The sequence below is a fragment of the Lepidochelys kempii genome, chromosome 5 (assembly GCF_965140285.1).
Source record: "Lepidochelys kempii isolate rLepKem1 chromosome 5, rLepKem1.hap1, whole genome shotgun sequence".
NCBI classification, from domain to species: domain Eukaryota; kingdom Metazoa; phylum Chordata; order Testudines; family Cheloniidae; genus Lepidochelys; species Lepidochelys kempii.
This window is the reverse complement of record NC_136384.1, coordinates 130,894,587-130,911,692: the sequence shown is the minus strand read 5'-3', so window position 1 is coordinate 130,911,692 and position 17,106 is coordinate 130,894,587. Positions and strand designations below refer to the sequence as shown.

The 17,106-nt window shown below is 46.3% G+C and overlaps 1 protein-coding gene across 5 annotated transcripts; it reads left to right on the top strand.

Annotated features, from left to right (window-relative positions):
* The first annotated feature begins 2,673 nt into the window (after nt 1-2,673).
* On the top strand, nt 2,674-16,869 carry THAP1 (THAP domain containing 1). Of its 5 annotated transcripts, none has more exons than XM_073345887.2 (4): nt 2,674-2,993; nt 4,578-4,773; nt 5,125-5,168; nt 16,311-16,442. In XM_073345887.2, the coding sequence occupies exons 1-4, from the start codon at nt 2,923-2,925 to the stop codon at nt 16,342-16,344; spliced, it is 345 nt and encodes a 114-aa protein (XP_073201988.1). In that variant the 5' UTR covers nt 2,674-2,922; the 3' UTR covers nt 16,345-16,442. The 5 variants fall into 5 exon arrangements, with proteins under 5 accessions (XP_073201988.1, XP_073201987.1, XP_073201986.1 ...); XM_073345886.2 differs by having other exon boundaries at nt 2,675-2,993; nt 4,578-4,779; XM_073345885.1 differs by lacking the exon at nt 5,125-5,168 and having other exon boundaries at nt 2,704-2,993; nt 16,311-16,869.
* The last annotated feature ends 237 nt before the right edge of the window (nt 16,870-17,106 follow it).

Sequence of the window (17,106 nt, the reverse complement as noted above, 5' to 3'; positions counted from 1 at the left end):
CTTAATGACCTTTCCAAATGTTTGTACCCTTAGCTAACTCTTGTAAAGTGCTAGGGATAAAAGCATTATATTTTAAAAAAATCATGTTTTTTGTTCTACAAATAAAAGCACACACTTCATATTTTTAATATCAGTAGTCTTACCTTTCTAATGCGATGGATGTGCCCTCTCTCCCCTGCCGCGACAGTCCCCGAACTGGGGCTGGGAAGGAGGGGGGTGTCTCCCTCTCATCCCCACCCAGGCAGCTCCTGAGCTGGGGCTGGGAAGGAGGGCCATCTCTCCCCGGTAGCTACAGGCCTGGAACTGGGGAAAGTCGCCTCTTTCTCTGGCCACCGCAGTCCTGCACATCCTAAATTCTTCCCACCCCTTCTTCTCCCTGTGTGGCTCCCCAATTAGGTGGGTGGCCCTTCATTCTCTCATGTGCAGCCGCCCAAGCACGCACCTTAGAGCAGTAATTTTCAAACTGCGGGTTGTGACACAGTACTGGGTCATGGAACGTAAGGCACTGGGTCTCAGTGGCTCTGGTCAGCATCACCAACCAGGCCATTAAAAGTCCTGTCGGCGGTGCTGTCCAGTTAAGGCAGCCTAGTCCCTACCTTTTGTGACACCGCGCTGTGCCCCAGGATCGGCCAGCTGCAGGTCTGGCTCCTAAGTGGGGGGGCTACGGGGCTCCACGCACTGCCCCTGCCCTGAGCACTGGTTCCGCACTCCCATTGGCTGGTTGCCAGCCAATGGGAGCTGTGGGGGCAGTGCCTGTGGCCGAGCACTGCGTAGAGTCGCTTGTGCGCCTCTGCCTAGGAGCCGGTCCTGTTGCTGGCTGCTTCCGGGGTGCAGCGCAGTTCATGGGGCCAGGACAGGCAGGAAGCCTGCCTTAGCACCCCTGCTGCACTGCTGACTGGGAGCTGCCTGAGGTAAGCCCATGCCCCAACCCAATCTCCCACCCCAGCCCTGAGCCCCCCAAACTCAGAGCCCCTTCCTGCACACCAAACCCCTCATTCCCAGCCTCACCCCAGAGCCTGCAGCCCCAGCCCAGAGCCCTGACCCCCTCCCACACTCCATCCTCCTGCCCCAGCCCAGAGCCCCCCTTTCACACCCTGAACCCCTCATTCCTGGACCCACCCCAGAGCCTGCACCCTCAGCCCAGACTCTCTCCCAACCCCCTGCCCCAGCACAGAGTCCCCTCCCACACCCTGAACCCCTCATTCCTGGCTCCACCCTGTAGTCCTCACCCCTGCACCCCAACCTCTGCCCTAGCTCTGAGGCCCTCCCAAACCCCTCACCCCCAGCTCTGTTGGGTCACGGACATCACCAATTTTCTTCAACTGAGACACTAGAAAAAAAGTTTGAAAACCACTGCCTTAGAGGGAACTATCTGCAGACCCCCTGAATGGAGCTAGTGCACCACTGGTGGTCCGCGGACTACAGTTTGAGAACCTCTGGGCTAGGGTTTTGCAGAATACCTTGCCTCAGTCAGTTGTATACAACTGACTCATTAATTCTTTATCTACTATACTCAGGGTACAACAAAATAGTAGAAAATGCTAAATGTGTTCAGGGTTGTAGGGAGGAAATTATGCATTGTATTTTTGAGCTGTAAGAGAACTGTGTCATTGGTTAAAAGGATGGGGGGCATTAACAATTTTTTAAAATCTCTACTTAAAATTCCTTGGGTTGGGGTATTAATGTGGCACTGACCAAGCTGATGATAGCTCCTTTTGAGCCACTCAGTGCGTGCCATCTTCAGCTTGCTGAATGAATGAACCTCAGGCCTTAGTGACCGATCCGTTAATATAGCAATTCTCCCTGTGCCCCTATTATCCACCAGTCGTTCTCCTGCTTCCTCCCCCTAGGAATTCCTCTGTCCCTGCTCCTCATACATTTCATCTACTCAGGCTTCCTGGCACATTTCAGTGCTTCTGTCCCTGCACCTCCAAACCAAGCTCCTTTTCCCCCAGGGCCTTTATAGGATGCTGGCCGGTTCAGCTTCTCCCCATCCACATGGCTTAGGGTATGACTACACCAGCGTGGCTCCTGGCGATAAACCGCTGTCTATACAGCGCTTTTCAGCACTAAAACTTTTGTCGCTCAGTTGGGATGTTTTTTCACACCCCTTAATGACTAAAGTTTTAGCACTGAAAATGGCAGTGAGTAATGAGTTGTCCTGATTTTACAGGGACAGTCCTGATATTTGGGGCTTTTTTTAAAATATGGGTTCCTATTACCTCCCATCCCCTGTCCTGATTTTTCACGCTTGCTATCTGGCCAGCCTACAGTGTAGACGCAGCCTTAGTTACACTTCCAGGAACACTGGTCTCCTCTCCCGCCGTGGCCTATGCTGCTGCAGCTCCCCTCTCACTGTTCTGTCCCGAAAAACAGCAGGCGCAGGAGAAGCTAGGAGTAGGAAGCAGCCCCGGCCTGCCTGCTGTTTCCCACCTCACCCAGGAGAGCAGCCCCTAGTAGCTACAGGGGACAGAATTGCTGGCCCGAGGCAGCAGAGTGGAACTCAGCAAATGAAGCGGCCTGGGGGTGGCCTCAAGCTGGAACAAGTGCAGTGAGGTACTGCCAGGCTCCTGTCCAGCTACGGAGCAAAGGGGGCGGAGCAGGAGCAGACGACAGCGAGGGGGCGGGGCGATTGGGGCCCGCGCCGCGCTCGGAGCCTCTGCGCCTATTGGTGGGCTGATCAGAAAGACTCCACCCACGCGTAGGGGAACGGCCAATAGAGGAGAGCGATGCGCTGTTATCGCGACAGTTGAGCTGAAGCTGGCAGCGCCATCTTGAAGTCGGGAGAGGCCGTGTCCCTTTTCTGCTCCTAGGGGCTAATAGAAAAGGGGATGGGGGCCGGGCAGTGACTGAGTTAGCTGGGTCCTTGCGCCCCTCTTGTGTGGGTGCCGGAGCGGAGCAGGCGGCAGTCGGCGGGGGAGAATGGTGCAGTCCTGCTCCGCCTACCGCTGCCGGAACCGATACGACAAAGAGAAACCTATCTCCTTCCACAAGTGAGGACGGGGCAGGAGCGCGCCTGCGCGGGGCGGGAGCGCGCCTCGGCGGGGGGAGGGGCTATGCCCAGGGTGCGCGCTGGGGGCGCGGGGAGTAACGGTCATTGGCGAGAGGCCCAGAGCGCGTGCGCACTGGCTACGGGGGCGCGCACTCACCCAGCGTTTGTCCTGCGCAAGTGGGGCCTGTCTCAGTTGCTCCTCCCGCGGGGGGGGAGGGGTTTCTGAGGTGAGGCCCCCGCTGTGCCCTGCGCTGTACAACCGCTGGTGAGAGCCTGCCCCGCCCTCCTGGGGGAGGAGGCGACCCTGCCTTGGCACCCTGGGACACGTGCCTGGTCAGAGCCCGGAGCAGGCAGCCCTGTCGCCTGGCGTGTGCTGGCCAGCTCAGTGGCATGGCCCTCACCCACAGGCTCGGGGCCTGCAGGGAGACGTAAACGCTGGGCAAACGAGGGGCTGCGCCAGCCGGTCTGACACTGGGTCTGGCTCCAGGCATCTGCACTGCTTGGTTTTAGCTTCCTAGGAGAACTTGTGACCGAGTCTGAGGTTTCTTCGCACTTTGCAGGTGTCCTGTGAACGTGCTTGTTTGAGGCCTTGTGCTCTGTATTGGAATCCTCCTTGCCACTTGCTCGTTGGGTGGCCTGATGTTGGCCTGTTCTTTTCAGTTCCCCTGAATAATGCAAAAAACCTGCCCCTCGGCTCTGGTCTGTCCACGTCCTTTAAGAGATCTGCAAGCTGATCCACGCAGGTGACCCCTTGTGCCTCCCTATTGTGTCCCTATGCCCAGCAAGGGGATGGCTGTATTTATCAGCTTGCAAAATCAGGTCTTAAGCCAGAGGTGGGCAACCTACAGCCTGCGGGCCCGTCCTGCCCAGCCCCTGAGCTCCTGGCCGGGGAGACTAGCCCCCAGCCCTTCCCCTTCTGTCCCCCCACCCCTGCAGCCATGCTGCTGTGTGGGGAGCGCTCTGGCTTACCGCTCCTGCTGGGTAGCATGGCTTGCCCCCGCGCACCTCCCAGGCTTTTTAATAAGCCAGTCCTGCCGCTCTGAGCAGCATGGTAAGGGGGTGGGGAGCGGGGGGTTTGGATAAGGGGCAGGGGGTCCTGGGGGCTGTCAGGGGACAGGGAGCAGAGGGCAGTTGGATAGGCTTGAGAGTCCCAGGGGGCCTGTCGGGGTGGGGGTATGGATAGGGGTAGGGGCAGTCAGGGGACAGGAAGTAGGTGGGGGGGTTGGATGGGTTGGGGGGTTTGAGGAGGTAGTCAGGGGGCAGGAAGTGGGAGGGAGCGGGGCAGGCTTTTTGGGGAGGCACAGCCTTTCCTACCCGGCCCTCCGTACCATTTCGCAACCCTGATGTAGCCCTCGGGCCAAAATGTTTGCCCACCCCTGCCCTAAGCAATGGTGCTGAATGTAGTAGTATCAGGGGGCTTTTTGTTCCTTTTTTATACAGCAGCTAGCACTGGGGGTCCTGGTCCATGACTAGTGTTTCTAGATGGTACACCAATACTTTGTCATAAGTGTCTTATATATATCTACAGTACTATTGTCTTGTTAAAAAGCCTTGAAATGGAGCTGAAGGTTTATTTCATTTGCAGGTTTCCTCTCACAAGACCTGATCTCTGCAAGAAATGGGAAGCTGCTGTTAAAAGAAAAAACTTCAAACCAACAAAGTATAGCAGCATTTGTTCAGAACACTTTACTCCAGATTGCTTTAAAAGAGAGTGCAACAACAAGCTACTGAAAGAAAATGCCGTGCCCACAATATTTTGTTATACTGAACCTAGTGAGAAGGTAAAGGTAAACATGAAAACTCTTTCTTATAATACATACTTTAATTTATGTATACATAAATTATACTGGGGGGAGGGATAGCTCAGTGGTTTGAGCATTGGCCTGCTAAACCCAGGCTTGTGAGTTCAATCCTTGAGGGAGCCATTTAGGGATCCGGAGCAAAACTTGGGGATTGGCTGAGCAGGGGTTGGACTAGATGACCTCCTGAGGTCCCTTCCAACCCTGATATTCTATGATTCTATGAAATACTGTAGTATAAGTATAGATTCTTTTAAAATGCAAAGAAGGGAGAGAAGCAGTGTTACGGAGATATGGATTTAAGTCTGATCGTCTATTTCTGCACATGTGTAGAGAGCAGGAGAACTTAGAAGGGTCCCAAGACATCTAGAAGAGAGGTATGGTAATAACTAGAAATGCTCATCTGTTTTTGTGAAACTATATGGAAAGTTTCCATTAAGAGCAAGCGGTCTTGCGGTTCCACACAGTCACCACCTGAGAGCTGAGCCAGTTGGCACTTGGGGTAAGGGTTATAAATATGTGAATTAGAGTCATCAGCTGATTGATGCAGGGCCAAAGAGATGGTTCTGAAATGAAGGCTGTGTCCCAGTACTTGTCTCACTTTGGGTAAAGGTATAGGTTCCCTATCTTGCTAGAAACCAATGAGTCAAGATGGGTGATGTTAGGATATAGATATTCAGGCCTGTCGGTAAAGGCCTGTACTTTAAGAATTTAGGTGTATTCTTATCACTTGGCTAGTTAGAGGTATAAAAGAAAGAATCAAAATCACTGTCTGCCAGTGTAAGGTCCTTCTCTTCCTGTGACAGTCTGAGGCCCTGTTCTTAGGCTAAGGCCTCTGGCTAAGCAACAGAGGCAGCCATAAGCTGGGAAGTGAACGGTCACATCCTCACATTCCAAACTAGTCACATTGAAAGAAGGTGCTGTTAGGAATACAATCCTGTCCTGATAGTGCCTATCACCTCCAGAGAAAGGGAAGTGCCTAGAAGATGTGAAAGGAAACTTAGTTTGATAGCATCCTGTCTGGCAAGAACTCACTTATCAATAGCTGGGATGTGAAATCCTCACTTCTGTATTGTTTTGTCATTATAGTTCCCACTTTGCTATTGTTTGTCTGTATAATCTCTGTCTGGTTCTGTGATTGTTCCTGTCTGCTGTATAATTAATTTTGCTGGGTGTAAACTAATTAAGGTGGTGGAATATAATTGGTTACATAATCATGTTAGGATTAGTTAGTTAAATTTCAGGAAAATGATTGGTTAAGGTATAGCTAAGCAGAACTCAAGTTTTACTGTATAGTCTGCAGTCAATCAGGAAGTGAGGGAGTGGATGTGTGGGTGGGGGAGATTGGAATCACGTTTTGCTAAAGGGGGAAATGGGAACAGGGACACAGGTGTAAGGCTCTGTGGTGTCAGAGCTGGGAAGGAGGATACTAAGGAAGGAAACTGGAATCATGCTTGCTGGAAGTTCACCCCAATAAACATCGAATTCTTTGCACCTTTGGACTTCGGGTATTGTTGCTCTCTGTTCATGCGAGAGGGACCAGGGAAGTAAGTGGGTGAAGGAATAAGCCCCCTAACAGGTGAGATAATATCTTTTATTGGACCAACTTCAGTTGGTGAGAGAGACAAGCTTTCAAGGTGGAACAGGTAGTTTAGCATAAGTAGTTAATCTATATTTCAAGAGACCATTGAAAGTGAAGTAGCCCGTTAATATGTCTCCAGTGCACTAATGTCTCATTTCACCCACATAGTTGTTATTGGGACAATCACTACACACTTGAATGAACTCACAAAGAAAATTGATAAATGGCAAAAACACCCTATCACCTGTAACACTTTTCACAAAGTGATCACTTTATATCTGACACCTTGGTCCTCATCTTTAATGGTCCCTTGAAAATGTGTGTTAACTACTTATGCTAAAAAATCTGTTCCACCTTGTATTTAGCTGTGACACGGACTGAGTACATTTCCCAATCCTGAAGAAGAGCTCTGTGTAAGCTCAAAAGCTAATCTCTTTCATCAACTGAAAGTTGGTCCAATAAAAGATATTACCTCACCCACCTTGTCTCTCTAATATCCTGGGACCAATGAGGCTACAACAACACTACATAGATACCAATTAAGCAGTCCGCTATTAGCTCAGGGACTGGAATTAGCTGCTGACTGCAAGAATCTTTGAACTGCTGTTTTTGCTTAGGAGATTCTCATGTGTTTTGGAGGGAACTGAGAGAGGCTGCCCTTCTCATGTTCTGGAGACCCAGGCATATTTTGAAGCCATATTAGAAACTGAAAAGATGAGAAGGCAGTGTGTATTCATGTTAAAGTGTACAAGAGTGTTTGTTCTGTTGCAGACTTACACTGAAATGTATGTAAAGAAACAAAGGTGTGGGGGAGATAACTCCCGATAGGTATCCTTTTTGGGTGACAGATCTGAAGTACTGTCCCACTTTGATGCATCAATAGGATTTGAGAATAAATTGATAAATTAAACAGTAATACATCACCAGGCCCAGATGGCATTCACCCTAAAGTTCTGAAGGAATTCAAATACAAAATTGCAGAACTACTAACTATAGTTTTCAGAGTAGCAGCCGTGTTAGTCTGTAACTATACTAACTATAGTATGTAACTGATTGCTGAAACAAGCCTCTGTATCAGATGACTAGAGGATAGCTAATGTAACACCAATTATTAAAACACACTCCAGAGACAATCCTGGCAATTATAGGCTGCTGAGCCTGATTTCAGTAACAGGCAGATTGGTAGAAACTATAGTAAAGAACAGAATTATCTTAGTAAAGATAATATATAGTATATATATAGTAAAGAACAGGTGCACAGATAAACATGTTTTGTTGGGGAACAGTCAATGTGGCTTTTGTAAAGGGAAGTTATGCTTCACCAATCTATAAGAATTGTTTGAGGGTGTCAAGAAGCATCTGTATAAGGGTGATCCAGGTAATATAGAGTACCTGGATTTTCAGAAAGTCTTTGGCCATGTCTACACTACGAAAGTACTCTGATTTTACAGAAGTTGATTTTTGGGAACAGATTATATAAAGTCGAGTGCATGCGTCCACACTAAGCACATTAATTCGGCGGTGTGTGTCCACAGTACTGTGGCAAGCGTCGACATTCCGAGTGGTGCACTGTGGGTAGCTATCCCACAGTCCCCACTGCCCAGTGGAATTCTGGGCTGAGCTCCCAGTGCCTGAGGGGGCCAAAAATTTGTCGCGGGTGGCTATGGGTAAATGTCATCAGTGAACCCTCCCTTCCTCCGTGAAAGCAACAGCAGACAATCATTTTGCGCCCTTTTCTCTGGATTGCCCGAGCAGACGCCATAGCACGGCAAGCATGGAGCCCGTTCAGCTCACTGCAGCAGTTATGACCATTGTAAACACCTCGTGCATTATCGTGCAGTTTATGCAGAACCAGCACCTGAAAAACCAGGTGAGGAGGGGACAGCAGCACGGTGATGAGGACATGAACACAGATTTCTCTAAAACCACAGTCCCCGGCAATTTGGAGATCATGGTGTTACTGGGGCAGGCTCATGCGGTGGAACGCCGATTCTGGGCCCGGGAAACAAGCACAGAGTGGTGGGACCGCATAGTGTTGCAGGTTTGGGATGATTCCCAGTGGCTCTGAAACTTTCACACGCGTAAGGGCACTTTCATGGAACTTTGTGACTTGCTTTCCCCTGCCCTGAAGTGCAAGAATACCAAGATGAGAGCAGCCCTCACACTTCACAAGCGAGTGGCAATAGCCCTGTGGAAGCTTGCAATGCCAGACAGCTACCGGTCAGTTGGTAATCAATTTGGAGTAGGCAAATCTGCTGTGGGGGTTGCTGTGATGCAATTAGCCAACGCAATCGTTGAGCTGCTGCTATCAAAGGTAGTGACTCTGGGAAATGTGCAGGTCACAGTAGATGGCTTTGCTGCAATGGGATTCCCTAACTGTGGTGGGGCTATAGACGGAATGCATATCCCTATCTTGGGACCGGACCACCAGGGCAGCCAGTACATAAACCAAAAGGGGTACTTTTCAGTGGTGCTTCAAGCACTGGTGGATCACAAGGGATGTTTCACCAACATCAACTTGGGATGACCGGGAAAGGTTCATGACACTTGCGTCTTCAGGAACTCTGGTCTGTTTAAATGGCTGCAGAAAGGGATTTACTTCCCAGACCAGAAAATAACTGTTGGGGATGTTGAAATGCCTATAGTTATCCTTGGGGACTTAGCTTACCCCTTAATGCCCTGGCTCATGAAGCCGTACACAGGCAACCTGGACAGTAGTAAGGAGCTGTTCAACTATAGGCTGAGCCAGTTTCATGACTGGCCAGCGTACTGCGTGCCACTTCTGTTTGTTTCTCCTTGATGAAAACCTGTCCCCTTGGTTGCCTCTAAATTCCCTGTAAGCCACCCGCCCTCCCTCCTTTGATCACAGCTTGCTGGCAAAGGAAATAAAGTCACTATCGTTTAAAAAACATGTATTCTTTATTAATTGATTATAAAAATAGGGAGATAACTTACAAGGTAGCCCGGGTGGGGTGTGGGAGGAGGGAAGGAAAAGGCCACTTCAAAACTTGTTGAATGCCAGCCTTCTGTTGCTTGGGCTGTCCACTGGGGTGGAGTGGTTGGGTGCCCGGAGCCTCCTCCCACCCCCCGCCCCCGTGTTCTTGGGCACCTGGGTGAGGAGGCTATGGAACTTGGGGAGGAGGGAAGGCGGTTAAACAGGGGCTGCAGCAGCAGTCTGTGATCCTACTGCTGTTCATGAACCTCCACCAGACGCCAGAGCACATCCGTTTGATCCTGCAGTAGCCCCAGCGTTGCATCATGCCTCCTCTGATCTTCCTGCCACCACCTCTCCTTATGTTCATCTGCCACTTTCTTGTACTCTGCTTTTGTGTGCGTCCACACATTCTGCTGAGCTCTGTCAGTGCCGGACGACTGCATGAGCTCACAGAACATTTCATTGCGCGTGCGGTTTTTTTCGCTGCCTTATCTGAGATAGCCTTTGGGACGGAGGAGGGAGGCTTGAAACATTTGCAGCTGCTGGAGGGAAAAAAAAGGGAGTGAAGTATTTAAAAGGATACATTTTACAGAACAATGGCTATACTCTTTCACGGTGAATAACACTATTCGCATTACATAGCACATGTGATTTTGGTACAAGGTCGCATTTTGCATCTTATAGTGAGTGCCTGCGGCTTTGGCATTAGAGATCACACACACAGTGCCGGGCAACAGAATTTGGCTTGCAGGCAGCCATGGTAAGCCATAGCCTTTCGGCTTCTGCAACCTTCATAATAGCAGCGCCCTCCTCTCCTGTACCAAGCAAAGCACGTTGAGTTGGCCATTTAGTGCTGCCGTTTTCCTGTTAACATGCAGCAGCAGAAACCAAACTAACCACCCCCTCCCCCCATTCAATTCTCTGGGATGATTGCTTTACCCCCCCCCCAACCGAGTGGCTGGAATCAGGGCCCAGCTAGCCAAACATGAAAAGCTCAGTGCCAGTGTCCCCCTCCTCCTCCTCCTTCCCCCCCCCCCCGGCGTGGCTAACTGCGGGGAGGATTTCTTTTCAGCCACAGTTAAACAGCCCAGTAGGAATGGCCACCTCTGAATGTCTCCTTTATTAAATTCCCCTATTTCAACTAGTTACCATGAATGATATCACTCTTCTGAGGATAACACAGAGAGATAAAGAACGGATGTTGCTTGAATGCCAGCAAACACCGGGACCATACGCTGCCAGGCTTTGTCATGCAATGATACCAGATTATTTGCTACTAGCATGGCGTGGTAAAGTGTCCTACCAGGTGGAAGGAATAAGGCTGCTCTCCCCAGAAACCTTCTGCAAAGGCTTTTAGAGTACCTCCAGGAGAGCTTCATGGAGAGGTCCCTGCAGGATTTCTGCTCCATTAACAGACTTTTCTAGTAGCTGTACTGGCCACGAATGCATCCCAAGTCCTCAGGGCTACTTAATCATTTAAAAAACGCTTGCTTTTATAACATGTATTGCATTTAAAAAGGTACACTCACCAAAGGTCCCTTCTCTGGCTTGGTTGGGTTGGGAGGGTATTTCAGTCAGGGTAATAAAAAGATCCTGGTGTTGGGGAGAACGGTGTGCTGTCCTCAAGCTCGTCCTCCTCCTCATCTTCCCTGTCCACAAAATCCTCAAGCATGGCGGAGAGTACCCCATCATCGGAGTCCACGGACTGGGTTGGGGTAGTGGTGGCGGCCCCCCCTAGAATTGCATGCAGCTCGGTGTAGAAGCGGCATGTCTGGGGCTCTGTCCCGGAACATGCATTTGGTTCTTTGGTTTTCTGGTACGCCTATCAGAGCTTCTTAAGTTTCACGTGGCACACTGTTGTGTCCCTGCTGTAGCCTCTATCCCTCATGGCCTCGGAGATTTTTTGAAAAGTTTTGGCATTTCGTCTTTTGGAACGTAGCTCTGATAGCACAGATTCCTCTCCCCACACAGCGATAAGATCCAGTACCTCCTGTTCGGTCCATGCTGGAGCTCTTTTTTGATTCTGGGACTGCATGGTCACCTGTGCTGATGAGCTCGCCTGGCCAAACAGGAAATGAGATTCAAAAGTTCCTGGGGCTTTTCCTGTACACCTGGCCAGTGCATCCGAGTTCAGAGTGCTGTCCAGAGTGGTCAAAATGGTGCACTGTGGGATAGCTCCCAGAGGCCAATACCTTTGAATTGCGTCCACACTAACCTTAATTCGAAACGGCGATATCGATTTCAGTGCTAATCCCCTCATTGGGGAGGAGTACAGATATCGGTTTTAAGAACCCTTTATGTCGAAAAAAATGGCTTCGTTGTGTGGATGGGTTCAGGGTTAATTTGATTAAATCTGCTAAATCTAACAAACTCATAGTGTAGACCAGACCTTTGAGGAGGTCCCTCACCAAAGGCTCTTAAGGAAACAAAATAGTCCTAGAATAACAGGACTCTTATGGATCAATAACTGGTTAAAAGATAAGAAATAAAGAGTAGGGGTAAATATTCCATTTTCACAATGAAGAGAGGTTCTGCCAAGGAGCTGTCCTGTTCAACATATTCATTAATGATCTGGAAAATGGAGTGAACAGTGAAATGCAGACATTTGCAATTGCTACATATTTATTCAAAATAGCTAAGTCCAAAGCTGACTGCAGAGTTACAAAGGGATCTCACAAAACTGAACAACAAACTGGCAGATGAAATTCAACACTGATAAGTGCAAAGTAATGCACACTGTTTTTAGGTGAGGAAGTCTGTATAAGGATCACCAAAAGGTTTACTGCTTAATAGTTTACTTAATAAGTTATTCAAAAGTATTCCTAATGCTTTTTGCAAATGTCTGTATGTGTATTAATTGTTCACTAAGGAATTGTAGAGCGCTTTCACTCTTTGCTGTTTATTAGGGCTGTCGATTAATCACAGTTAACTCACGTGATTAACTCAAAAAAATTAATCTCAGTTAATTGTAGTTTTAATCGCATTGTTCAACAACAGAATACCAATTGAAACGTATTAATTTTTTTGGCTGTTTGTCTACTTTTTCAAATATATTGATTTCACTTTCAACACAGAATACAAAGTGTACAGTGCTCACTTTATATTTTTATTACAAATATTTATACTGTAAAAATGATAAAAGAAATAGTATTTTTCAGTTCACCTCATACAAGTACTGTAGTTCAATCTCTTTATCGTGAAAGTGCAACTTACAAATGTAGGTTTTTTTGGTTTTTTTGGTTGCATAACTGCACTCAAAAACAAAACAATGTAAAACTTTATACCTTACAAGTCCACTCAGTCCTACTTCTTGTTCAGCAAAGACAAACAAGTTTGTTTACATTTACGGGAGATAGTGCTGCCCACTTCTTATTTGCAATGTCACCAGAAAGTAAGAACTTTTGTGAGAACATCTGTAGCCAGCATTGCAAGGTATTTATGTGTCAGATATAGTAAACGTTCCTATGCTTCGGCTACCGTGCCAGAGAATGTGCTTCCATGCTGATGGCTCTCATTTAAAAAAGATAGTGCATTAACTAAATTTGTGACTGAACTCGGTGAGGGAGAATTGTATGTCTCCTGCTCTGTTTTACCCACATTCTGCCATATATTTCATGTTATAGTAGTCTTGGATGATGACCCAGCACATTCGGTTTTTAGAACACTTTCACTGCAGATCTCACAGAACACAAAGAAGCTACCAATGTGAGATTTCTAAAGATAGCTACAGCACTCAACCCAAGGTTTAAGAATCTGAAGTGCCTTCCAAAATCTGAGAGGGATGAGGTGTGGAGCGTTCTTTCAGACGTCTTAAAAGAGCACCGCTCTGACTTGTAGGCTCTGAAGTTTTACATTTGAACACTAATTTTTTGGACATAATTCTACATTTGTAAGTTCAACTTTCATGATAAAGAGATTGGACTACAGTACTTGTATTAGACAAGTTGAAAAATACTATTTCTTTTGTTTTTACAGTGCAAATATTTGTAATAAAAATAAATATAAAGTGAGCACTGTACATTTTATATTGTGTGCTGCAATTGAAATCAATATATTTGAAAATGTAGAAAACAGCCAAAAATATTTAAATAAATGGTATTCTATTATTCTTTAACAGTGCAATTATTGATCGCTCTACTGTTTATTAATTCCTACATTCAGGGTTTTTGATCCCATAGCTGTGAGGTTGAACTCTTCTATCTTTTCAGAAAAGAGTGTTACGTGCCTGGGCTATGCTTTAGCGAAATGAAGTGCAAGAAAAAGTGGAATGTAATAGAAGTATATATATTACCTCTGCATTCCCCTCACACACCTTGTCTGTTACATACGCAGTGTTACTGCCTCCAAACATCCAAATGTAGCTCCTCCTGACAGAGCAAGTGTGTTTTTTTTTTTTTCATTGCACCACTGAGTGACACACCCAGACTCTACCCTTGGGACTAGAGTGGGTTATTCAATTCTTCCCCTTCGGCACACTGAGTGCACGGAACAGGAGTGATTTGGAGGATTCCTAGCTTCTATAAGGGAGATAATAAATGCACCAATAAGTCTCCTTTCGTTTGCCCCTTTGAGAAGGGAACAGAGAGGATGGTGAGGATAGCAGAAGAACAGCAGAAAAAGCTCAAAGAGATATGGGGGGATGACAGACGGGAAAAAGATGGGGAGAGAGGCACACAGGAGAGTAGGAAAATAAAGAAAATAGCCTGGAAGTAAAGAGGGATTGTAAGTGGAAAATGGAAGGCAGCTAGTAAGAAAGACAGATAGACACAGCGTGTGCAAGAAAAAATGAGCCATTTTCAGGTAAATACACTTCCTTTATACTTTCTTCTCTGATTGTGTTTCCCTGATAGAAAAGATGTGTGGTGGGAACCAAGTTAGACACAAGAGAAAGGGTGAGATGGAGAATATTCTAACCAAGTTGCTGTCCAGGAGGTGGGGTGGCACACCAATACTTTTTAGTCTTCAAAAGCTGCCACAGGACAAATATATCAGGATCAGTGACAGTTCAAGTTCCTGCATCTGACCACTGTGCCTCAACCCATGTGGATGGACCACTTCTAGGGAGCAGAGTGTAATTCTCTCTGTGCTCATTCATTCTTTGGCCCCTCTTTTTGTACTGTTAGTAAGGATGCCTGTTAGTGTAAGTTGTGGAGGTGGATTTGGCGATGTACGCAGCTGCTCACTCGGAGCTGTTGTGATATTACCAGCTCATTTCCAGAGGTTTTAAAATGACCATAGATAGTGGTAACCATTACTCTCCGGGCAGGGTTCAGATTGATGATCTTGATGTAAAAGGCTGTGTAATACTGTTTATTTTAATACTTGTTGCCGTTTTTCCTGTTAGGATCTTTGGAACAAAAACTTAATTGGGTATAAGAAATGCTTTGAATTCGCCCATAATAGGTCCGTGATGGAATACCAAGGGAGCAGGCCACGTATACTGAGAGGGAGATCTTTTATAAAAGATGCCATGTGCCATCACCCAAAAAGTGGAGACTCGAATTGGAGGATACCAATTTCTACAAGTCTTAGTCTGACAATTGTAAGATTGTCCCAAGTGCTCCTAAGGAGGGTGAATTGCTTACTGAGAGACATGCTTTCCTCTTCCTCTTTCCCTTGCAATCTTCCCCACAAAGGGGGCTCTGAGAATTACAGTTGACTAGTACAAGTTTGACCTGATCAAAATGCTTGACATCTTCATGTGTGAGGCTAAAAGATACATTTTGACAAAAACATAGGTTCATTTTATCTGAGGCATACAACTGGGATTGTCAGATTGAAGTTGTGCTAATGTATACTGATTGATTATACATAGGCACCTACAAGAAACTTTAAATCAACACCAGAAGCAAAACTGACTTTCCAGTTACACTCTGCTTAATATCATAGTCTATGCAGAAGCAATGTCTAGGGAGTAGATTAAAAACAGACCCTAAATTGCTTGGCTAGGATGTCTTGGATAGTGCTGTATTTCCATGGTCTACACCTATATATTAGATCTAGCTCGATCGCTCAGGGCTGTGAAAAATTTTGCACCTTGTTAGGTAAATTGGATTCTCACTGTAGACAGAGCTAGGTTGACAGAAGGATTCTTTGTGGCTATTACTTCTCGGAGGGGTGGATTATCTACATCAATGGCAAAACCTCTTCTGTCGATGTAGGAAGCGCCTACAATACTTACATAGTATAAACATACCCCTAGAACCTTGTGCTCTGAGGATTTGGCAACAGCTTATGTAATCTGCAAGTACTTGGGTGAAGTATATGGCATCTCTGTCTCTGACACTGCTAATGCCATTAAACGCATTGAGACCATCAAAGCAGACAGTTACAAAATTGACTTCCAGCTCAATGCACCTTTCACCGAGAAGTTCTTAGCTGTTTTTGCTAGATATTGGATATGCTTACTGTTGTGTTTCAAGAGCAGTGTTTCATGTAAGAGTCCAAACAGATGCAATTCTGAATGCTCTCTATATCTTTGGGGCAGAAAGGATTTAAGTCTTCCCTCTGTTCATTTCCTGTTTTGGGGGGACTTGGGCACATTCCATCTGTGCTAGATAAGTACACCAAGTGTATCTAGGTTAAAGTGACTGAGTTCTTGCAGCTGATAACTCTTCAACCATGTGGTGGAGTTAAAGACTGGACAGTTTATAATTTTATAAGTGTTTTGACAAAGTCTTCAGAAGTGACTAGAGATTTTGGTTGCCTCAATTTCTAGGTGTCCAACTTGAGACTTTTAAGCCTTTAGGGTGCGTCAAACTGAGCATTGAAAACTGAGGTTCCTCAAATCACTAGTCACTTTTGAAAATGTAGGCCATCAAACTTCATGAACAGAATTAATGCTAAAAAGTGGGGTGCTTATCACCTTTATTTACTAATTTCAGCCATGCTTAGTGCATTGTCAGCTCGGTGCTGAAACTGTTGCATATAGATTATAATGTGGCAATTAGATATGCCGTTCACAAAACAGATTAAAATGTACTTTCTGTCTTGCTGTTTTAGACTGAAGAATTTACAGAGCAACCCGAAGATCTGACTGCAGCACCACCACCCCCTCCTCTGTTACCACCTGCCCCACCGCAACCTTCCTTTCCTTTGCCTCAAATAGATGCAAGATTGGTAGATCCAAGTATTGGATTATTAATGCCTCCTCTCCAGACCCCTAATAATCTTGCCGTTTTCTGTGATCACAACTATACCGTAGAGGATACAGTACATCAAAGAAAGAGAATTCAGCAGCTGGAGGAACAAGTTGAAAAACTGCGAAAGAAGCTCAAGACAGCGCAGCAGCGATGCAGACGTCAGGAAAGACAGATTGAAAAATTGCGAGAGATCGTTCAGTTTCAGAAGGAAAAAGACATAGTGGCAGGAAAAGGCTATGTGATTCTACCTAATGACTATTTTGAAATCGTAGAAGTACCTGCATAAAAACATTGACCTTAATTTTAAAGGGGCAGTGCCAAATAGGCTCTTCAGACTAACACAGAAGTTCAGTTTAAAAACAAATGCTCTCTAATTGTGTGTAAAACCATTCTAAAAATAATAAAGAAGCTATAAAATACTCAATAGACCACAGTTTATTCATTGTCATTGCAGCTTTTAACACTTTTAATTAGGCTTGGCAGAATTAGACTTTTTTTTTTGTAATATTGATGGAAAATATCAATGTTTGTTTATTTTTAAGGTTTTTTTGGTTGATAATTTAAATGTTCAGTCCTGTGCAAACTTTTGGGGGGGAGGGTCAGATAATTGTTTAATGACAGTAGATTAAAGCTTTATGTTTTGAATTGCACTATGA

What these genes read in the sequence shown, in the direction of transcription:
- THAP1 (XM_073345882.2), top strand. Translation starts at nt 2,923, where the DNA reads ATGGTGCAGTCCTGCTCCGCCTACCGCTGCCGGAACCGATACGACAAA. An exon ending in AAACCTATCTCCTTCCACAA is followed by an intron (nt 2,994 to 4,577) that starts GTGAGGACGGGG and finishes TTTCATTTGCAG; the next exon opens with GTTTCCTCTCACAAGACCTG. An exon ending in AACCTAGTGAGAAGGTAAAG is followed by an intron (nt 4,780 to 16,310) that starts GTAAACATGAAA and finishes TTGCTGTTTTAG; the next exon opens with ACTGAAGAATTTACAGAGCA.